Source organism: Gavia stellata, chromosome 22, assembly GCF_030936135.1.
Source record: "Gavia stellata isolate bGavSte3 chromosome 22, bGavSte3.hap2, whole genome shotgun sequence".
NCBI lineage: Eukaryota > Metazoa > Chordata > Aves > Gaviiformes > Gaviidae > Gavia > Gavia stellata.
In genome coordinates, this window is record NC_082615.1 from 1,708,939 (window position 1) to 1,733,163 (window position 24,225).

General features: G+C 43.5%; 1 protein-coding gene across 1 annotated transcript in view; it reads right to left on the bottom strand.

Annotated features, from left to right (window-relative positions):
- SHISA6 (shisa family member 6) overlaps nt 1–24,225 on the bottom strand; it is a 258,088-nt gene that overhangs the window by 17,017 nt on the left and 216,846 nt on the right. Inside the window, exon 4 of the mRNA XM_059828348.1 lies at nt 5,311–5,373. Coding sequence (XP_059684331.1) covers nt 5,311–5,373 — 63 coding nt within the window. The remainder of the gene's footprint in view (nt 1–5,310; nt 5,374–24,225) is intronic.

Here is a 24,225-nt window from a genome sequence, read left to right on the forward strand (position 1 = left end):
GAATGGATGAATGGAAGAAAAGAAGAAAGAGAAAGAGAAACAAAGGAAGGATGAAGGAAGGAATATAAAAAAGACACACACATACATGCATATGTATATAGGAATTTGTTTAAAGTTCACATGGGTACAGCTATAAAAGTAAATTTGCCTCCATCAGAGCAAACACAGACATCATCTATGGAAAAATACTTGGCCAAATTAAAAACTTGAAGTGAAGCCATTTAAAAACTTGAAGTGAAGCCATTTGTTGCTTATGGTGGTTTACCAAGTATTTCTTGAGATGATTATCAAATGCAATGAACTGACATAAAAATTATGATATGAACTTCCTACCAACTATGTTATTTAGCAATGTGCTTGTTAAAAATATTTATACAAGACTCTTTTCGTTAACATAGTTAAATATGCACTAAATGTAATGAGATTAAACTTCAGTAGCAGTAAAAAATAAAGTAATAATCTTTACAGAAACTGCGCCCAGGCAGTCAACATATATTTCTCTTACAGCTAATGTTACACTGCCTCAGTTCTGTTTTGTGCCCCTAGCTTATTTTTTTTTCATATTTTAATGTTCTTATAGGAAAATAATTTTATGTGGTTATTTTGTATAAAGACTGAATAGCTAAGCAAGATAAATTAGTGTATCAAAAGATTTACCTGCATTTCATATGTAAAACTTAGTTGTGCTTAGAAAGTGGGAGTCGAGGACTCACATTCACCTTTTACATACAAAATCACTACATTTCCAAAAACTGCTGTAGAGTTCTTCATTTGCAGCTAAAATCTGCAGCTGATGTAAAACTAAATTCTAGAGCTAAGGAAACCCGCATCAAACTTCTGATTTCAGTGGAACTGAGGTCTGAAGTCTGTCACTGAAAGCAGAATTTAGGCTGAGGTTTCTAAAGGACTGCAGATACCTCTATAATGGGACATTCAGTGTCCTAGAAGTGAATTAGGTGCATAAATAGACCAACACTGGAAGAAAATCAACAGATTTCTTTAAGATGTGGGATACTCAAAGTCACGCTTGTTAATTTAGAGCCCTGAACAACAGCAGAAATTAAATCCTGGTATTGCAGACCACAGGTTGACAGAGTCACTTGCCTGTGATCATTTTTCTTGATCTCCACTGGAAATTGTCTTCCCCAATATACCATGATTTCCAAAAACAGGACCGACATACGTTTCACCCCTCTGAGAACCCTCTGTAACAGGCAGGCAGGAAGAAAAGGGAGAATTTCTTCTCACTCTATGTTAACCATGCTGCAAACAGCACTATGCTAATTAAATGATAGCAGCCTGACAGAACAGATTATATGCGATCCCACCATTAAATAGTAGTTATTCCTTTCTGCATCGGAAGAGTTCAGTGTAATCACATCAGTGATCTCACAGCCACCAACCCACTGTGATGGGCATACCCTTGGCATTGAGAAGCTGTGTGCCAAGAGTCGCAACCTCCCAAGCCAGATTAAAACAGAGGGTCTTGGGGTTTTAACCCTAGGAACCTGAAGTTGAAGCTGAACAGCTCAGAGAACTGAGGTCAAATCTGCTTTTTCTTTTTTTCCTGGTTCCTGGTGAGCAGAGGTTGTCCTTATCCCCTTTAATTTGTTTCTTTGCAGGTAAAAAAATGCCACAGTAATATAAGGGCGTGCTCGCATGTGGTGCGGATAGACATTACATGCATTCATAGAGGGCCTATCACAGTGGCATCTGCAGGGAGCAGGACATAGGCAACCGTGTACCATCAATCCATGGAAACAGATGTTTACCATCCTCTGCCTTTCTCAGCTGAACAAAGTCAATGTTGCTGATATAATAAAGCAGGTTGTTCTCAGAACACTGTTTGGTGGAATGGCTGCCCCACTGCGCATCTGGATCACTCCCGCACACTATGATCATGTTATGATTTCCAAGACCTTTGGGGAAATGAACAGGCTGGTGTAATTTGCTCTACTTCTGCAAAGGACTAGCCAATACAGGAAGGGGAAAGGGGAGCACAGGGAACTTGGCTTTCATCCCTCCTCCACGAGGAGGTCTCCTGCAGAGCCCTGGGCCCCATGTCTGCCACAATTGGGTTGTGGAAAGCCTCTGCTGCTCAGTTCCAGGGTTGAATGAGTTTGGAGACTCATTGTGATGGGAATTATAGGAGAAGGTAAGAAACCCATGAAGTTCCTATAATGGTAGGACATGGGAGAGAGATCACCAGCCCACAGCAGCTGAGCTCTCATCCTGACAGGTATTCCGGTTTTCAACAGCTCATTCTTCCCTTCACATATACCAGGTCAAGTGCATCCTTGCTGGGTGAGGCAGTCCTTGGGGAGGCTGTAGGGAGCTCCTCCAGGCATGGGAGGGATTGTTCTGGCTGTTCAGGCTGAAGTGTTGTTTGTTTGATGACATGTCCCCTACAACCACTGCCCTGCTTACTTTATGCTGGTAGCCTGAGAACCATTCTCTGCTTGTTTTACTTCAGTTAAGAGTGAACTAAACTCGGGCCACATGCAAGACGGGGCATGTCTTGAGCCTCACACTGGCTTCTTTCCCTTCTTATGCTCTTTTCAAATGGTGTCACTGCATGGTGGGTGCTAGAGACAGGCTAAGGGACAGAGCTCATGAACATGGTGCTCAGGAAGAGAGCTTATGTCCACCTACAAATTTGCAAAATCACACAGAAAATGTACACCATGTCCTACTCAGAAAGGGAATTAAATTAAACCTGTGGTGGTGTTGAACTATCTCAGAATTTCAGCAGTAATTATGAATACTGAAAGCTCTTTTGATGCCTTATTTGAAAGGTCCAAATATCTTTTTAGACTCACCAAGCAATGGCTCACCAGCAACAGCACACATGAATATCATGAACAAAAGCATCCATGACTATGTGGATAACTTAGGAATAAAATATAACTCTGAATCATACAGTTATTTGTAGTCAGATCATTCAAGTCACTTTGTGTAACTAAACTATTAAGGTACAGTAAACGCAAGAAATGAATGGAGGAAAAAAGTGAAAGTTTCTAACCCAAGATCATGAGTATATCTGCTTTGATTTTTGTCTCTCAAGTACATAAAAAAGAAAAGCATCTGTCAGGGCCAGAGGGAAGTTTAACTGTTCTAGCACGTCGTTACCTTGAGTTATTGAATGCAATAGGGACCCTCTGCTGGGGCAGGTCTCAGAACCCAGCATGTGCTTGAAGAACAAGTAGTAAGACCAGAGAGAAGACAATACAATTTCAACCCTCTTATGCCATCTTTTTCTTCTTTTTTTTTTCTCAGGAAAATAAAAAAGTAAACAAAATAAGTAATCTGAAGAGCATTTGAGGTTGTCAATTCAGGTTCAATAAATACTCCTGTGTTACTGCCAGGTTTAAAGCTGACATTTTTTCTCCTGTGTTTTTTGGGAGATGGAAAATAAAAAACTAATAATGTAGTCTTACACCTGAAAGTAACTTGCAGGCTGAGGAGCTGCCTGGTCCACCCTCTAGAAAGGAGAAACACCAAAGGTCTTAGGTGACCTTTTCAAGGGCAATTGTTCTCCCACCCTTTTTTGCAGTAAAGAAACAAGGAAATTTCTATACAAGAACATACAACTCACAATAAATCAATTCCAGAATAGTTATCAAAATGAAGTTTCAGAATTAAAAACAAATTCCAGAACAAAAAGAGTAACAAATACAGAGATTCAGAGCTGCAAGAAGTGTATATTAAGATGAGATTTACCCATCACTTACTGGTTCCCCAGCAGACGGAAAGTTCCAGCTGCAAATGCTGGAGGAATATATCACATTCAGAGGTTAAAGGGTGCAAGGACAAGACCAAGACAAGGTAGCAGCAGAAGAAGGAAGAAAGCAAAGAGGACCTGGGGGTTCATTCAGAGGTTGGACTGATTGCACAGAGGGGAACCACTGATTTGTGTGGTAGTGACTGGTCTGGATTTGGATGGCGCCAGAAAGCTGCAGGTGATTTGACTGTGTGGTCTGTGATGCAGGGAGGGACATGCTGTGCCCACTCAGCTGCTAATCTGGGGCCGAGGAAATCAAATGGAAGAGGGAGCTAGGGCAGAGGAGGCAGAAGGGCGGGAGGGACAGGGCTGAGCAGAGAGGGGCAGGGTTTCTGGCCATGGAGGAAGTAAAGAAACATCTCCAGGCTGCAATGAGACAGTGGAAACAAAGAGGGGAAAAAAAGGAGTACCTTTCTGAACTCTTGAAACTGGCTAAAAGATAACATGGGTCATCCCCAAGTTTATTAGGTCAAGAGGGCTGGATAGAGAGGTGCCAATGAATGTGCTGAACCACGTGCAGAGGTCAGACGAATGAAAATCGTCGTTTTTCAGAGCTCAGCAAGAGCACTGTCAGAAGGGGTATTAACACATATGAAACTGTTTGGGTACAAAGATCAAACCCAGGGGAGCTTTGGAGGAACTCTGGAAGGGCTGCTCTCACCCTTTAGAGGGATGATCAGACAGGTTATATGGTGGTGATAGGCTGCACCAGACATCTCCTGAGGTGTCACTTCTGAGGTTAGGGGGATAGGTCAGTGCTGGTCCACCCTGTGGTGGATGTAGGGACGTGAAAGGTGCTCTCAGTTTCATAAGTTCCTAGAGTCAGAGAAATGTCATGTTTCCACAATAAAATAAAGGGGATTTGGAAGGGTGTGAGAGCAACCACCGGAACTGGTTTAGAAAGAGGCACTTCTGTTTATGAAAGAGGGCAGGGGGAGTCCTGAATCTCTTAATGGTCTTCACCTATCCTGCATACTAGAGAGACATTGTGCAATGAATAAGGGGCTTCAGTAAGTTATCCCAACCAGACCCATGCAAGTATGGGCTGGACAGCTTGGATTTAGCTGCAAACCCAAACTCTGGTCACATATTGTTATGACAAAATCATGTGATGTTAGGAGCCCTTGCCCCATGTTCACCGTCCTAACCTATATTAGAAACGTGCACAAGCAGCACTATAACTTGAGTGGCTTGGCTGACAAGATGGACTTTTCTTTTGGTTATCATTTTTACTGTTTTGGCTGGCTAAATCTTACAGCACTTTGCTGATGTGGAAGGGAGAAAGGAACAATCAGACATGGGGAAACACAAGGTTGATAGGTAAAATTATAAAAGACTGGGCCATATTTCATTGTGCGCACTATTTAAAAATATGGTCCGATGTTTAATGTTAATGGAAACCATCATTCATGCATCATCGCCATAGGAACATTTCTATTAACATTAAACATACTTTGATACCAGTAAATGTTACTGGCTGGCAGAGGAAAGTTACAACATGTGTAATTTTGCTCTTCGTTTTCTCTTACCATGTGTAGGTGTCTGGGTGGCACTGTTTAGTATCAGGTGATTATAATTTTGTTCTTGGTCATCTGAAATTCACAGAAAAAAAAATGCCTTTAAGAAACAGCTTAGCATACCCACTGAACTGCAGATGATAATTACAGCTCACAGTATTCACAGGAAATCTCAGCATGATTAAAGAAAGGAGAAGAAAATGCTTAAGAAAGCAGAAGATTTTCTTATGTAGTTCACTTAAAATTCTGGATGCAAGAAGAACATGATAATGGGAAATGGCTTCCCTTCTGCTGAGCCTGCAAATTAGAGTTATCTGCAAAGGTAAGGAGCATGTCCAGACAGGAACAAACCACAATTGGTGTACCGACATTAGTGGTGTGTTCCTGGAAACTGCTGGAACCTTGCAACCCCTACTCCACGGCTCCATCGCCGTCCAGCATGGAGGTTTTCAGGACTTTAGCCCCAACTACACAAAAAACAGAGGCTCCCACTCTGACCACAACCACAACAACAATGTCCTGTGTGAGTACAGGGTAAGATCAAACAAGTAGCCTCATGAATGCAGGAGGTAGAGTTAAATAGTTGCATGTGGACTGTAGATCTCCCTCCCCTGAGAGGTGAGAATCCTTTAAGACCTGATGTGTTCAGTATTAAATGCACCGTGCTGCAAAGTAGGAAGAACGCTCAATGGCAGCAGAGCGACTGCTACCATTGTGGTTAGTAACTACACTTTGGGTTGGAAATCAACTTTCTCTCTCACTGTAATAAAACCATTTGATAAGTGACTGCTGATAAACTTCTATCATCTTTAGTTTCCAGACAAGTCTTCAATGAGGAATGAACTTTTTGTCCAGATCTTTACAACCCGTTATGGAACAGTAGTAATGTAGGGTGAGAAGAGATTTCATGAAATCTTGCATCTCATGCTCTCTCGGTGCAGGAAGGGCTAGTTTGATGTTTAGTCTGCTATTCTTAAAAATCTATCATGGATATTTCACTTTCTCCCAAAAGATGTGTTTCATTAGGTCTTTCTTACTGCCAATTTCTTCTTTCCTGTCTACCAGGGACATGGAGAAAATCCCCGTTACTTCTGCAATAGCTCTTTAGAACCAAGTTGTTACTATGTGTTCCCTTAACTTTATTCTTCAGGCTAAACAATGCCATTTCCTTTATGCTTCCCTATAAAACTTGCTTTGCCTTTGATTACTGTCATTCTACCATTCTGTGCTCTCTCAGATTGACCTAGATCCTTCTGAAGTCTGGAATACAGTCTGGTACATGTTTCTGAGAAGAGACTTTACCAGTACAGAGCGGAGTGGCTGGATTTTTCCCAGTCATCTACTCTTGTTCACACAAACTTGCATGATATTTTTCTTTTCCTGGTTCATGTAAAGTTTGTGATCATTTATGATTCTTTATTGCTTTTGCATAGAACTGCTACCTGTCCAATTATTTTTTAACATATACAAGGCTCTTTAGTATTCCTTTTTCCGTCCAATGCATAGCATTTTTCTCCATTTAATGAATTTATTTTCAGTCTATTTCTCCAGTGTGTCAAGAATATTTTAAATTCTAATCCCATCCTCTAATAGACTTATGGTTATCCAAGCTTCATATCATCTGCAAATTTAATAAGCAAATTCCTTTTTCACCAGTAACACAAAACCTTTCTTTCTGCATTTGATGCAGAACCACATCAATTCATCCTTCTATTGATATTTAGTTACCTTTTATGTTTAGTCAGCCATTATGGTATCTACCTACCCTATAGCGGTTCATTAAGAACATACATACTTCTCAAATTAGTCTCACATTACTTTCCCAGAAACTGCTGAAAACCTTGCTAAGGTCATGATCCTTAATATAAGCTATTTCTCCCTGGCCACAAAAGACAGTAAAAAATAAAAATAAGATTAGCTTGACATGATTTGTTTCTGAGAAGTCCATGTTGGCTGCTACTTTATCTCACTGGAAACTCATCGCCCTGCACAGCATGCTGTGTACAGCCAGCATTAAAATCAGCAGTTGTTTATTTGGATGACAACAGACTGGACACCTTAGCTTACTTACTTCTCCATCTAGAAAATAGGCACTCATTATATACCCAGACAGCTGAAAATACAGAAAGGATGTTAGCCTGACTACCAGTATGTGATGAGCAAACCTTGAAAGGAGACCAGGTTCACATAGACACCTAAAGTGCCCTTGAATAAGTGGCAGGTTGCCTAAGTTAGAAGTTTCCTTTGCATCCTCCACTGCTGGTTACTTTTAGAGAGCAAAAACTCCTGCAGTAACTACTTTTGTGACTTTACTTCAGTTTCTGTTCCTCCATGTAGTCTAATTTCACTTTAACATGAAAACTGGACCAGAGGATAGGTGGGACAAAGAAAAAAATGGATATTTCTGGAATCCCTGTAACCATCCGGAGGGATTTTCAGAAATACGGGGTCAAATGGGACACTTTTCATCTCGTTTCCAGCAAGCGTGATACAGAATCCCGCTCACTAATTTCTGCATTACGTTTTAACTGTTTCTGGAGTTCAAACAGACATTTTCCGTAGTATGATTTTAAAAGAATGCATATGATGGTAAGTCTGATACATGCCTAAAAGAAATAGCTGCAGTGTTTTTAGTCTTCATTATCCTAAACCCCAATATACTTTAGGTCTTAACTGAATCATCTGGTTTCAACCCCTATTAGATCTTTCATATTTTTTGGTGGGACTAAGAAAACAATTTCTTGCTAGAAAACTCTTCCACATATAGATATTTCTAGATCACGAGGCTTGTCAATCATCAACTTGATTATTCTCTTAGATAATCTAAATATTTTGTGCTTCTGAAAAGCTGTAGGGCTAAGGTCTGGGTTGGTGTATATAGACTTAATCAGATTCGGTTCATGACATTGTCAAGCAGAAATGTGTTTGGAATATTACTGTTAGACTGGTGTTTAGTCATTATGGCCAGCAACGGGCTGCTGGGACTGCCAGACACACAGCTTTGGAGCAGTCTCCTCTATGCAGAATTTTTAGGGTTTTTGGTTGCAAAGACAGCTATTTTGTACAGTCTACATTAGGGATGTCTGTGTCCTGAGAACTGTTTCTCTCTTCTGGCTGGTTTTCTGTTATCAAGTACATAAAATCACAGAATCACTGAGGCTGGAGGCACCTCTGGAGATCATCTAGTCCAACCCCCTGCTCAAAGCAGGGTCAGCTAGAGCGGGTTGCCCAGGTCCATGTTTATTAGGGTTTTGAATATCTCCAAGGATGGAGACTTCAAATCCTCTCTTCAAATCCTCTTCCAGTGTTTTTTCTTATGTTTAAGTGGAATTTTCTGTATTACAATTTGAGCTCATTGCCTCTTGCCCTGTCACTGGGCACCGCTGAGAAGAGCTTGACTCTATCTTCTTTTCTTACCCATCAGTTATTTACATACATTGATGAGATCCCCCTGAGCCTTCTCTTCTCCAGGCTGAAGAGACCCACATCTCAGCCTCTCCCATTACAACAGATGCTCCAGTCCCTTAAACACCTTCCTGGCCCTTCTCTGAACCCACTCTAGTTTGCTTGTGTCTCTCCACTACTGGGGAGCCCATCACTGGTCCCAGCACTACAGATGTTTCTCACCAGTACTGAGCAGAGGGGAAGGATCACCTCCCTTGACCTGCTGGCAACACTCCTCTGAATGCAGTCCAGGATGCTGGTGGCCACCTTTGCCACAAGGGCGCATTGCTAGCTTGTGCTCCACTTGGTGTCCATCACATATTTTATCGGTTATTTTACTCACCATTTATTACCTTATTTAAAAGTTATTAAATCTATTTTTGAAAGTTGCAAACTAGATAGTGAGTAATGAATCTGTTGTATTTTTTGATGACCTCTCCTTGACGTTTGCAGCTGATAAGTTCATTGGGCATGACTGAATTTGCTATGCAGCCACTTCTCTTCTGAAAGCCTTAGAAAGTGAGATTTTTTCCCAGGAGGTCTCCATCCTTCCACATGCTTTGTATAGTAGCCTGTGGTTCCTATGCTAGTCCCTCTGGGTTTCAGCCAGGTGTAGGAGTGTGGTCATGCAGGGTAGCTAAGGACAGCAAGGACTTCCAGCCTGGTTACAGCAAAGCTAATTTACAAATCAAATTGCAAAAAACATCAAAAAATCCAAACTGTTTGTCCTCTTCTTAACTAATGTTGCTTAGACACTATAGGACCTGACAGATAAAAGGTTACACAGAGATGGAAACTCTTGTGTGTGTGAAATGCAAGCATTTAAAATAGTGGCAGACATAACTTGAACACATTAATTGTTCCAGAAAGGAAAAAACAGAGGTTTCTCTCTCCTGAAAACAGAGTACTCCAGTGCAGTCGCTTACTCGCCCAACCTCACTTCTGGGTGAAATTGTGTCTTCACTGAGGACAATTACACCTGCATCTACATGAATAGGAACTATTGTCTTCTGATTCTGATAAGCTTTCCATTCCACCCCAAATACTTTCTCTTTCTTTCTCTTTCTCTTTCTCTTTCTCTTTCTCTTTCTCTCTTTTCCCTTCCCTTCCCTTCCCTTCCCTTCCCTTCCCTTCCCTTCCCTTCCCTTCCCTTCCCTTCCCTTCCCTTCCCTCTAAAAAACTCAGGTGTTTTGAGGCTACTGCTTAAGAAACAGCATCCAAAATAGTCAGACCTTGAATTATTGGAATTTTCATGTGGCTGAGCTAATCAGTCATCTGAATGCAGCATTTGGCTTCATTTACCACTTCTGAAGCCTATTGTAAACACTTTCCAAGCAATAAAATGTTTTAAAATGATGGCTGAGCCTTTCTGCAACTCTTCAGGTTTAACAAGATAATGCTGTTAATTGTGAAGTGCCAGTTAGTCAGAGGCGTATCTATTGTAGAGGCAAGGATCTGAGTTCAAAGGCTATTTACTAGGAAACTCCATTAGGGAAATAAAGGATTCACAGTGTTCCAAGTTGCCAGACCACAATACGAAATTTCTGAGCACAGCTGGAGGAGTGATCAGATACAATAACCAGCAGAAAGAATGAGACATTTTACTGGCAGAAGGGAAACCAATGCTCCCGGCCCCTTTGCAATCTGGGAGAAGACATGTGGACAGACAGGGGTTTTAAGGGCTTCAGGTTTTTTTCCAAAGGAAATGGGTTCACATAGCAAGGACAGAACAAAATGCTGCATTCCACGCCATTATATCTGCGGTCTGTATGTGAATTCAGTAACCACTGCTCTGGAAAATACAACTTTTCACCCTTGTGGGGAAGGGGAGACTGTGATGAGGTACATTTATGAAAGGAGAAGGGAAGATGCTGTTGGAGGGGATGAGATACTGCAGGGAGAAAGAGAAGTCTGTAGGTACTGTATAACACCAAGGGACAAGTGTCTGCCTAGATGGCCTTGCTGCCTTGCTGAGGTGGCCCTTCTGCTGCAGCTACCAACCTGTCTAAGCACTCCAGAAGCTCTCAGTGCTACTGGGTAGGATCCACCAGTAACTACGTGCGTTAGCTTAGAGTACAGAGAAACCAACCTAAATGTAGGCTGCTGCTGACAGGAGCAGGGCAGCCCCAGCTCCTGCCCTGACTGTGTCCCTGCAGAAGAGCCTGTAGAGCTGCTCTGCAAGCCCTGGGGAACTGGTCCAGCTGAACATGCAACACACAGAGTACATTTAGCCAGAGCAGTCCCCAATCAGGCTCCCCACCCTGAACCCCCATGGCCACCAGTGCCAGCACCCACAGACCCAGCACCCTACTTCCGCTGGTGACAGTGACAACTTGGACTCTGAAAAGGAGAAATCTTCCAAGTTCAGCACCTAGGGAAGCAAATGAGCCTGTGCACCACTGCTGAGTCCTTGCTGTCTCTCTTCTCCCTATTGCTTCCTCACATTTCTCCATGTCTCTCCATGGAGGTGACACTCAGATGGGCCAGAAGCCCAACACGGTCAGACCAGGTGTCTCCTGCAGGAAGAGGTGGTTTCTGCTGTGCCTGGAGTCAGGGCTCAGGCAGCTGTGTGAGAGGGGTTCAGGTGATCTGTTAAACTTCCCTAAGAGCCTCTCTCCTTAGTGCCCCCAGCCTGTGTTTGAAGATGGAGAGGAGGGATCCCTCTGTAATTCCTGAAGTTTCACTGACAGTGCACGTGCATTTTTGAAAAGACAGTCTAGTGTCAGCCGTGGCATCTAACGATTGATTTCAAGAAGCTCAAACATATTTTCCACAGAGGATGATAAAACACGAAGCTGTAATTTTCCCAGTGAATATGGAGAATGCTTTATGGTCCTGCAGTAGCTGAGCAACTTTGGTGTTGGGGCAACATCAGCTCCCTCAGACACCTCTGAGCAATGGTCACTGTGAGTGCCCAGAGCAAGTCAGGATCTGGCCCTGGGAACCTGAGAGCATGCCTGATGGGCAACTGAAATCAGAGCATCTGGGTTAGCTCCAGGGGTGGGGTGGTGCTGGACAGGCCTTCATCCCCTTCTTCACAGAGGTGGGTCTCCTCATCTGCTGGTATCAATCTCGGCATTGAAAGGAGCTTTTCTTCTCATGGTCAGGACTGACAGCTCCTGTTTGCAGCATAAATCACTAACTGAATTGTCTGTCTCAAGGCGTGAAACCCCGAGTAACTGATGAAGAGAGCTTTAAATAGCCCCCAAAGATTTCCCATTGAACTTCTTATGCGGGAGACCTTCTTAAGGAACAATCTTTTTGTGTAAGGACTTAACCTTTCCTTTGGTACTTGGCTTTAGTCTTCCCTAGGGTATATATTTCCAGTCTCAGGGATTTGGTATGTGTTTATTATTAATAAAAAATAGATTTATTGTGTTCTATAATGAAAAAAATATCAAGTGTCAGAATATGGAAAGAAAACACTGTATTTTCAAGCCTGCCTTTCCTAATAAAGTTCCTTATAAAAACTGCAAAGCAAGGATATTTTTAATATATGCCAACTACATTACAGATATATGATAGTTCTGACAGTCATGCAATATTTTGCATTAGTTTTACAGGTTTTATTAAAGTACTGGGAATGGATCTGAAATCTATAGTTGACAGGACAAAAGAAATGGACTAAACAGGAGCAATCAGCCTATGAAATACAATTCCTTGCCTTCTGCCCCTCTGGTCTTTTCAGCAACCTCAGCATTTGCCTACCTTCAACCTTATTCCCCAGCTCAGATTTTCAGAGAAGGATGTAACAAGCGGTTTATTTTTCTGATGACAAGATAACTCTTTGGCATCTGCACTAATGAAGAGAAAAACCCTTTCAAGGGCTAATCTTCCAGAGTACTCAAATACGACAAGACTTCAGGCTTTAAGAACTGAAAGAAACACAGATCCCAAAGGCAAGGAGGAAAGCAGACCAAAAACTGATGATGAGAATGTAAATACCTTCAGCACAAAGCTACTCATTTATCATCTGTCCTCCTCTGGCATTTTCCATTCAGAATTTGTAGTCCAGAGGGGAACCCTTGAGCAAACGTCCTTTAACTGCTGCTACATTGGTCAAGCAAAGCTGAGCAGGGTGCCTGGGCAAGGAGAGCAGGCATCAACCCTTTGTTCTGCAAAGCCTTTTCCCATTAGTTTAGATTAGACAGAGATGGTGGCAGACAGCAGCTCCCAGCACTGGGGGCCATCCCAGGGAAGGCTAAGCCCATAGTCCCCTCCTAAGGGAGGTCTGCCCAGCCAGCCAGGACTCAGCAGTGCCTTATCAGAGGTGATGAGCATATGAATACTTAGACTAACAGATCATTAATACCCAGCTGTCTTTCATGTACATTAGCCAATCACTAATTACTTCATACTTTTGTGCTGTGAATATCCAGCTTGCAGAGTGTTTCTGCACCTGGCTAACGATACCCAAACAAACTGACCCCTGAAAAAGGGACTGTAGCAAGGGACACACAAGACAAAACCAGAAGTTAAGCTACTAGTAATGCTAGCATGTCAGTCATTGAAGGGGTTGGAAATGCCAGATTAAAGGCTGTCCCCAAACCCTTAATTTGATATTCATTATGTCAGGTTTTTGTTCTACCATTGCAACCTATTTTTCAACTGTAATCCTGTGACTCATTCATTGAACAGGATGCTTGGAGAATAAGGCAGCTATTCAAGAGTTATTTTAATCCTCGTTAAGCGGTGAATGGCCCTGTTCTTTAGTATCCCACGCCATCCAAATCCTGCACTGATTGTGGAACTGTTATTTTCCATGCAGAGTTTCCTCTAGCGCTCATCTAAGCCTCACAAACAGCTTCCAGACTCGCATCACAGGTAGGGTGGGGTCTGTCAGCCCCAGATTTAAGCTGAGCCAGAGGGCAATTGTACTTGCATCTGCAAGGTTTTATTACTTTTGAGGAACAGCCGTGGAACACTCAGGTCAGATTTTTCAGATCACACAGGGGATTTTTAATAGGATTTTGCAAGCATAAATCAGATGCTAATTAATCATACCACTTTCGTGGGGTAGGTAAGGCAGGTGCAACTGTTCCTGGTTTATGTGTGGGGAAAATGATGATGGAATCACTTCCCTGTGGCCACACAGTAACACGAGGAGGACTGGAAATGCTCCCCCCAGTCCAGGGGGGCTTGTTACTCTCCATCACATCCTCGCCGGTCACAGCAGCAAGAGCACACCCTGCCTGATTATGGCTGTGGCAGCTCGCTGGAGCTCAACACTTTTGAAAATCATGTTGCAGGTGTTTGAAACATAAGGAACAAGAAAGCAAAGCAACTTTGAAAGGCTCTGATTAACTGACTAGCTCAGCTTCCTCCAGCCCTTTCCCACAAGGCAGACCCTGTTGTTTCATCCACATCAGCAGAGCCTCCCCAGAGTGCCCCAGTATCCTCCGACAGAAGTTCTCCTCCTGCTCGCCCCTCTGCGTGCCCTCCTGAGCAGCATCGCTGAGGGCAGCTGAAGCTGCCACCACCAGCATGCTTGCGTGGATGCTCCATGTTTTGCTGGTATAGCAAGGTCAGGCAGGAGGCTAGTGTTTCTCACACCTGAGCCACTGCAGGCTTGTCAGCAGGATTTGCGCTGTGGACTTGACTGCAGGAACTCCCTGGCAGTGGCAAAAGAGAAGTTTGGTTCACCTGGACGCCAGTCAAATGCTTACCCTGCCTGCCTCCTGGAGCTGTCGTTTGGTGCCTCGTGCTTCTCACGCCTTGGGACTGCTACAAGCCTCCTTCACTGTACGGCAGTGACTCATGCCCAGAGTTACTCTGTCCAAGCAGTGCTCAAGGCAGATATTTTATTTGGAAAATATCCATCAAGTAACTAAAAACTGTGTGAGTTAACATTTCACAGAAAACTTCAACTCAGTCATTTGCTACTTTTTGACCTCTTGTTTTTACAGTTTAAATGGAAGTTTTTCTAAACTGTAAGTACTTATATATAGTTACAGGCAGAGTTTAGTCTACCCAGAAAAGGAAGGAAATGGCAGAAACCATTGCTCTGGATGAAGTACTTGCTCTAGCTGAGCAAGTTCTTGATGGAAAGCTGTGATTTTACGGTTGGGCTTGCTACAAACAGTGTTTCTTATCAGTCGTTTTTTTTATGTGAGTGTGCATGTACATCTACAGGCATGTAACATATGAGTGCATGTACTATGTGCATATAGATGCAGATGTGTACATGTATGTACCACCTGGCCCTCACGGCAGAAAAGCAGAACCTATGTGGGGACAGGGGTCATTTCACTTCCTTGTCTTTGTGACTTTGCAACAGGTAGGTATGTTCATCGCAGCCGTAACTGCTTCACAGCAGTGGGTATTCTTCATTCGTTATTTTAAGGCTATAGGAGATGGAGGCTTAAATGAACTGTAGGAAATGAAGGAAGGGGTGAATGTACAGCCTCAGGTGGAAAATACCCAGCTGAGATGGGCACTGGAGTTCTGGAGGTTACGTCTGACCACTTCAGAAAACCAGCCTGGTACACTGAGCTATGCCAAAAAACAGGTGGAAAATAATCCTTCTCCCCCAAGCATCTGAGTAAAAATGGGTAGCATGAGGAGGACTGTCTCGTACAACAGGGCTTCAAGTTCACTCACAAAAATACGTCTACTCTGCTGAAAGCATGCACAAACTCACAAATTCATTCACAGTGGATTCTTTTCCTCCCACATACACCTTATATCCAGCGATGGAACAAGTACCATGTAAACCTTGCCCACTCATGAACTCCCTACAGACATGTGTATTTCTCCTTCACAGCGCATTTATGTAGATACTCACTGACTCTTTCAAAAGCATCAAAGTCCCAAACTGCAAAAGTGAACTGTGTGGAAGAGCTTGGGATGAAGAAAGTGCAACTTTTGTTTTTGTGCAACTGCAGCTAAAAAGTACACCTACAGAAAAACAAAACCACAGGAAGAATATTTCCCAATCTTGGCTAAAATGTTATTTTAAAAAACAGCAACACTGCAGTGAAGATAAAGGTTACACAATATCTCTCTTCAAGGAAACTGATACCATTTGAAACATCTTTGGAAAGGCTGTTTTCTTGATGAAGAAATGTTTTTTCCTCCGTGTAGACAACAGAGTATGAGGTCTCTCAAAAAGGGCAGCTGTTTCCAAGGTCAACAGAGCCTTGCTAGACACACCAGCAGGAGGCTCTGGAAAAGAGACATACCCTGCATGGGAATTTCGCAACAGCAGTGCCTCTGCTTTTAGAGAGCAATAACTACAATGATCGCCACCCTCCCAAATGAGAATGTTTGAACCAATTTCTTTGTTTTTCATTTACTTAGTGCTGCCTTTTCTCGCATGTTCCAGCATAAATCAGGAGAAAGAAGTGGCAAAATGAATAGAAAAAATCCAGATGAAGAGAAAGAACAAGGACTTTCTTTTTGGGAGAGAAAGCTCTGCACTGCCGGTGACAAACCCCATAGGACAAACTTAGCTGCTGTTGACAGTCAGTGCTTGGGATCCCCTCTGTGTTTGAGAATTTCACACTGACTTTCCAAACACGAAGTAATTAGGTAAATATGCACTGGTTTTCTCAAAAATCAAACAGCTGAGCAGACTGCATGACTAACATTAGACGGCAATGCACAAACAGCATCTGGGGGAGCAGTCCGGTATGCTAACCTTTGGAAACACGTTTAAAATACGCAGATCACGGTGAAAACATATGGTCAGAAGAGAACAAAATGTGTCCTTTAAAGGGCATTTCTGAAGATGAAGTTGATTTTAGAAGATATAAATAGTATGGGTTTCTAAAGCAGGATTAGTTAAATGCAATCTTTTGTGGAACACAGCCAGCTATTGCACATTCAGAATGGAGAGATAATTATGCTAATACCTTTGGAAGAAACACATGGTCTTTTTTAACCCTATGGTATTGACAGGAAGGAGAAGGAAAGGGAACACAAAGTCCTCCCCCTGTTTTTCCCTCTTTCATGAAGTATAAAGAGAAACAAAAACTGAGAACGGAATCACTGTGAGAAGGGTTCTCCAGTGAGTCTAGTGGGGCTGGACTGCACTTCCACTTTGAGAGCAAAGTCAAAGACCCTGTTCACTGCTGTACCTTAGGAAACAGCCAGGGGTGCCTGGCTGTCCCATCTTACTCTCTCTATGTACTGAAAAGACACAGGATTTAGCAGAAACCTGTAAGCAGAAGCTTCCTTGCTTGTTACACTCCAAAGAGTTCACAGAAAAAAAATCTTATTTGGATTCCCATGGAACCAAATGGCTCAGAATAGGTGCTTGTCCTGTCACCCAGGGCATTGCAGGAGGATGCCCAGAGACCACAGCGAGAAGTGTGGGCTGCCAGCTTGCACGGAGCAGACCAGAGTTCAGCAGGGCTTCTCCAGCCTCTGTTCTGGCTGAGGAGTGATAAATGTCCCACATTATAACCAACATGATGATCAAGAAAAGCAGACTCTTAACTCGTCAACTGATCTTAAATCACTCTCAAGTCATAGAAATTCACTTGCTCTTAATCTGCCAGCAAGACATTGCCAGCCTCAAGGCGTTTGGGCAGAGAAGCAGGGAATTTCTCTTTATATTACAAACCCCTCTGCTAGGGGCCAGGAAAAAGAACATGTGTGTCATGATTGTTCGAAGTTTATTTCATCCTTTTGCTGATTTCTGGCATTTTCTATTCCTAGATGCAGGACTTGTTGGCATGCTTGTTAACTGCTAAACATGGCTTTGGGTCGGTACTTCATGGATAATTAAGATCCAGATACAATCTAATACAGACCATATTCTTAACTTTAAGCATATAAGTGAAGTCACGAGCACTAATCAAGCACTTAAAATGAACCATGGGCATAAGTGCTTTATTAAGGCAAAAAAAAAAGTGGCACTATGTTAAGGAAGAACTCAAAGCTCTATTTAAATCCATCCCTAATCCTAGCAGCAATTAAGCAGATGGTTAACTTTAAGCATCTGCTTAAGTCTAACTGAAGTCACATTAAACAGTGGCTTTCGAAATAGCACTTCTGTAGAAATATCTGTATATGACAGTGTCAAAACCTAGCTTTTTACTACTAATTACCTTTTCTGTTCTTGCAGTGTTTCCATTCCATCAGACTTGATGTGGGAGAAGGTGACACATACTCTTTGAAGGAGCTGAGGACAGATATACTAACTCTGACCACCAGCAGTACTATATGTTCCTCATATGAAACACAGATCCTTGGATATTTTGTGCATGCTTATTATTTTAATTTTTAAAAAATAAATATTTAATTAAAAAGCCCTTTTCCATATGTTGTAATTAGAAATTTTCTGCTTGGCCATTTCAAAAACTGCTGAAGTGACAAATTACAATTGTTTTTTAAATAATTTTTTTTGTATGTCTGTAAGTGTCAGAGCAACTTAGATGTTGGTAAAATTGGACTGCTGTTAAAAGGAAAAAAAAATCATTTAGAATGCAAAAATCTGGATGTGCTTAGAAGAACTAGCCTTCTTTTTTGGGAAAGCAGGGTTTACACAAGCAGGGACTGAGGGCGATCTCTCTCTATGTCCGGTATTGGCCTTACACAGACTTTAAAGTCCAGCTAGTCCAGGAAACCTGCCTTGATTTCAGTGTTACAAATCGCTTGGCACATTGAACGGTCTCTAAATAATTAATTTGTCTATACTGACAATATGTTACAGTATTTATCATCTGTTAGGTTTGTTCAAACAGGTGTTATTTCGGGAAATCCTGTGATAACTACTAAAGTAACACCTTTAAAACTAGCGCTGCTAGTTGTGGCATCCTGGTACCTCTTTCCATAGAAAATAAGCATCCCCTGAAACAAATGTTTGTGGGTCCAATTGTCCCAGCTTTAGCAGAAATGTAGTATTTCATCATAATTCTTTAAAGCCCCAGGTTCTTGAATCGTTTGATTAGGTGGGAATTTCATCTGTCTTTTCATTAAAGGGAGATCACTGCCTCCTTTTTTGTAAGGAAGAGGCAGAAACAGCACTTTGGACCTCGAAGGCCCTGAAAGCAAAAGGCAAAAAAAAGACATCAACATGCATTTATTTTGAACCTGTGGTTTTTAATCCAACCTTAGGTTTGTTTTCAGATCTCATTTGTGGTTTCTTTAACACGTGTGGTTGGCAATACTGAAACTCCCCTGATAACTCATGCAATATTTACTACCTTTCTGTATTGAAGCCTGGCAATATGGCAGAGTATAATATTTATAGCAGTATGAACTACTCTCCTGTAGGTAAAGCAATTTCTATTTATTTACTCACTCACTGCCTTCCATGGGAATACTTATGTTAGCAAAATTTGATACTCAGCTATGCTTGCTGGAACACAGCTTTTTTATTGTTTTTAATTTTATTTCTGCACCAAGCTCTCCAAGGCCAAGCAAAGCAGTTCTGTGGTCATATTAATGGGATGTAAGTGGGTGATGCTACTGAAGGAGGTGGTCTTGCTCCCTCCTCAGGCCTCAGCCGTCATTCTCCTGCCTTTCTTGTGCATGTGTTAATGTATATATGATACTGCAGAAAATTGTCTCTGCTTTTTTTGTTTGTTTGTTTCTCTCATCCAGGTTAGTTTTTGGCCAGATCAGGTTCCTGATCTCACTTTCTGTACAAAGGTGGGAGGCAGGGTGAGCAGATGGAGATGGGAATGAGGGTGCAGCTGCCCCTTTCAAGGGTGAATGATGTTTCTGTCAGATTGAAGGGACTGGTGCGGTGTACTGAGTGTTTGGTTTGCTTCAGTAATTCTGGTCCAAATGTGAAGCTGCTACAGGAACAAAACTTCCATAAGCACATGGCCTGTGTCTTCGGAGTAAAGACCACAACTACATTTCAATAAGAAAAATGATGTTTGTACAAGCTAGACAGTTTTCTCAAGCCTTACAACCTTGTTTTCTGAAAGCCTGCAAAACCCTCGAGTTCAATAACTGGTCAAGGACCACACTGTAGCTGGAGGAAAATCTGGGCCCAGCTGGACCAAAGCATTTCAGATGAAGCAAAGGAGTCCGACTGCATCCTTCTGAATGAGGCAAGCAGTCCTGTCTGTAGCCTTTGGGCCAAATATCCCTGACACATGGGATCCTTAGCAATCACTTACACTGCTTATTGCAAGGGCTGTCCCTGGAGAGGGGGGACAGTAAAGATGTGAAACAGAAGACGAAGAAAGCTGCACTACAGATGAAGTCAAACAAGATGTGCTGGGATGGTAGGACTACAAAAGGCTGGTTGCAAAACCACACTGACCACATTGCCTCCACCCTGTTCAAGCCCCTCTTTATAGCACTCACCTAAAAAATAAGCATGGAGTAAGTTAAGGGTTGAATTTAGGTGAAATCACATTTGTCTGGAGTAATCTCATGGGCAGACATTTGGAGTGATACTTACACAACAAATGTGGCTGTCTCCCCTGTGCTGGTCTGGACTCCTTTCAAGGTCCACAGAGATGGACACTGTGACCCCATGCTTCTTCTCATCCGAGATCCAAAGCAGATCACCAAGTCAAGCTGTAGATATGTGGACATCCCTCTTTCTCCCTGCTGACTCTAAAAGGCCTCCAGAGCCTGGGGGAAATCCCTTACCTGTTTTTTGGACTGAGAAACTGGGAGAAGGGAGGGGAGAAGTTCCCTGAACAGCAAAGTGGTTCTTGCAGGATACAATAACAGTGTGCAGGACATTCTCCCAATGCAGAGAAGGCCTTTTTTTTTCTCCCTTTTCCCTGTTTTACTCTCCATCTGCTTTTCCCCTTCAATGCTGTGGCAAGTTGCTGTCCAGATGGTGCTGACACACTGCAGTGTATGTAGTCCAGATGCAAAGCCTATCCCTTGAGGAAGGTTACTCCCTCCGCACCAAGAGATGAGCTGCCAAACTTACTGGGGAAGCACTTCTAAAAGAGGAGACCTAGCTCCTGGGCAGCCAGGGAGGAGCAACCTGAGCAGGAGATGAAGTTATCTAAAACCCCTATACAGAATCCACAACCATTTTGAAACAACTCAAAAAACTTAGAGCCAAATACTTGCTTGTTACTCCAGGTCTTTGTCAAAGACCAAACAATTGCAGGTCATGAAAGTCATGAGTGTGTGAAGCTATTCCTGGGGGAAAACAGGAGGTGGTTAGTGTAAGCAGTAAGAGGAGGGGAACATCTCTTTGGCACTGATCACATTCAATACTTGTGGACGTGCCAGGATGACATTATCCTCTCCTTAGCACTGCTGGTCAGACTACGGGCACAATCTGCTTAATGAGGTAGAACTCACTGATGTATTGACACACAACTGATAACAGAACGACAGGTCCACCAGATGTACCGTCAAGTCCCGCTGAGACCCTTCTCCCACCCCCTAGTTCACATGGTCTACCACTATCTTAGAGTTTGGAAAGCTCGTGCTATCTGAGCTAGTAATTCCAGCTGTTTTCCTTGTGCAAAACATTTGAAAATCAGTGTGCTGGTGTCCACTGTCACTTAACCTGGCATCTTCAGGAGACACCTGACTTTCTCACACCTTGTGTTTTAAGACACCAATCTGATGCTGTCAAAAAGCATTTTGTACATGAAGCTAGCAAGGTGTCGAGTGCCTGCCTGACAGCTAAGCCCTCTTAAATGAACTGGCTAACAGCTAAATTGGAGACAACTTTCTTCCTTGCAGTTTCCTTTCCCAGGCTTATTCTGGAGCATTTCTCTTTGGAGGAAGAGATATATTTCTCAAAAATCTGGCTGGGGAAATTCTACGAAATACAAGGACAGCCTCATTTCATGGGACCTTTTCACAATTGCATACGTGGGCTCTCCTCCCTTGAACACTACTTTTGTTTAGCACCATATGTATTTATCCTGGTTTCTTTTACCCAGATCACCTCCAGCTGCAGCTTTAAACGTAGGAAAGCCATTTCCACTGGAGAAATGCAGTAATGCAGTTCCTTGGAGAAATACACATAAAGGGGGCTAAGACTCTGTACTACGGCAAATAATGTCTACCATTTATTATGTGAAAGTCAGTGACACATAGCAGCAAGCGGGAGGGCAATGTGGATCCTCTGTACCCAGAGGGACTGAGCTGGTGTCATGCTGTGGTGGCACTGCTGGCTCTTTTTCCTTCTACAGTCCTGTCTCCCTGCTCCTTCGTGCTGAGCCAAGGCGTGGGGAACTAAACTAGACTGGGGCACTGATCAACCAAAACTTTTTTTTCACAGCTGGATCAGTCCCACATAGGACATTGTGCAAAGGGGATGAAAGGCAAGGCTGAAGCTGCACTTGTTGCACTAAGCATTGAAAACCCACAGGCTTAGAAAAATGAGGCTGCAAACATGGCTGCAAGCTGAAATCAGCTAACCAATAGCCTTTCCTCAATAATAGATGCACTTGATGTGATCGGCTGTCATAAATACAAACATTTCAGCTGTGATCATGTTTCATGGCTCCTGGGCCAGGGTCTCAACATGGCTGATGGCTGGTTTGTGGTGCAAAGCAGTCCTAATCCAGCTGCAGGTGCACAGCAAAGAAGTGTCCGTTAGATGGCAAGCTCTTCTCTGCCATGTGATGCACTCCAGCCGTGTGTTTCTGCCCATCTGCCTGGCGAAGGGATGTGTCTGGGGAAAACAGACTTGGCAGTACCATGCACTAGATGTGGCATGGAAAAAAAAATTTCTTCCAAGGATTATACAGCAGTAAACATTTGGACAGAAATGCAAAATCAGCATCCTTGAAGGGAAGGGGCTGCCCCAGATCTGAGCCAACATCTGTTAGAGGGGAGAGTATCTGGGCTCTAAGAGACACTCCCCATCTGCTCAGTGGTTTTCTTGCTCAGTTTTGGTGCAGGGCTTCAGCCGAGCTGCGATGGCGGAGAGCAGCTTCTCTGCAAACCCATGGCCTTGCAGACTGGGCTACCCTGGGTACTGTCAGCCCTACTCCATAAGGACCTTGCAAGGTCACCGCTGCCGTCACTGCCAGGAGCCCTGCAGCCCCCTCTTGAGATGACATGTCTTACACGGGCCATCTGACATCCAGACTAATGCATTTACCATGTTCAGCCCACTCCATGGCCAGATCTGGCCCAGGCTGCCACTTTCCTGGGACATTCAACTATTTCTACATTACTCTGCTGTGGCTACTTGTCATCCATAAGACTCAGAGTGCTTTGCAAAGCAAGCAAGGTATCAATCCCCTTAGTTCAGCTGCAGGGTTACAAGCCCTGGGGAGATTGTGGTGGGCCCCAGCTCTGGAGTGCACTGAACACAAATGTTTCCTAGTTGCTCTCCAGGCAGTGCAGCCCCACATTGTTGTCTCCTCTGCTGTACCCCAAAAGCCAAAAGGATGCTCTGGCAGCCTGAAGAAAAGTGGACAGGATTTTCTGAGGACAGCCCTCTCCTCACCACCTTCACCTGCTCTGAAATACCCTCAGGGAAAGGCACCAGGCAGCGCTTTCATCTGCATTTGAAAGAGGAAGTCCTGTGCCCTGGTAAGCAGGAGCACAATTCAAAAGGGCTAATGTAATTGCTTTGCCTTTTCCATCAGGGAAAGTTCATTGAAAGTCTGATCTCATCTCTCCCTCCTCCTCCCAAATCTTTCCCAGAAGGTGTGTTGGGAGGGATGTCTGCAGCCCTGACATCCAGGAATGAGAGTCCCCCAGTGCAGTGCAGTCCCTCCAAAACACTCAGGCTGTGCCAAAGTCCCAGATTCGCCATCCTACCCGAGAAGGACTTTGCAGAAACACTGCCTGTGGGCTGAGTTGGCGAATGCGAGGAGAGCCTCCAGCTCTCTGCCTGGCAGCAGGGTCACAGGAAAGCTTCTGCCTGGAGTTGGTGGCCAGAGCAAAGGGTTTATGCTGTGGATCTGTGATTCTGGGACATGTGTTGTTTCCACAAAGTGGTTCTGGATCTCCTTGACTTGTTCTGCCATGGTGCAGGTTAACCCCAGGGACATGCGTGCTCCATAAAGAAGCTGCACTGCTGCCTGTCTTGCACAGGCTGAAAGAGGATGATTTTCTAAGAGTACCTGGGATCACAGCCCACCCTCTGCAACCACAGACTTCACAGCTTCTAGTTCTTCTTTCTTAAAATGTCACTGAGTTTTCTTGCAGTTTAATATTTTGATCAGGCTCATTTGCTCTGAAAGGCTACAGCAATGACTCACTGCGATTTGGGAATCTCTCTTGCCAGTCCCCACCTGCACACATGCAGCTAATAAGGTTCACTATTTTCATTACACCCTACTCTTTCTGCTGCTCTCAGCTTTGCCAGCAGCCTGACAGCTGCCAGTGTCTCCCTTCAGAGAGACCTGCTCCCTGCCGAGCACTGATGGCTGGAAGGAGGGCTATGGGAGAAGATGAGGACTGGGAGAACATCCCTTTGCAAACTTCCTCTTGGCAAGGCAACACACAATTATCAGAAAGTCTGTTTTCATTTCACAGCAGCCCTCCTCTGCACGTGAAACCCATGCGTGGCAGGGGAGGACTTTCAGGGAGAAAGCTGTGCTATCAGTCCCAGGCACTGTGAGAGATGGGTGAAGA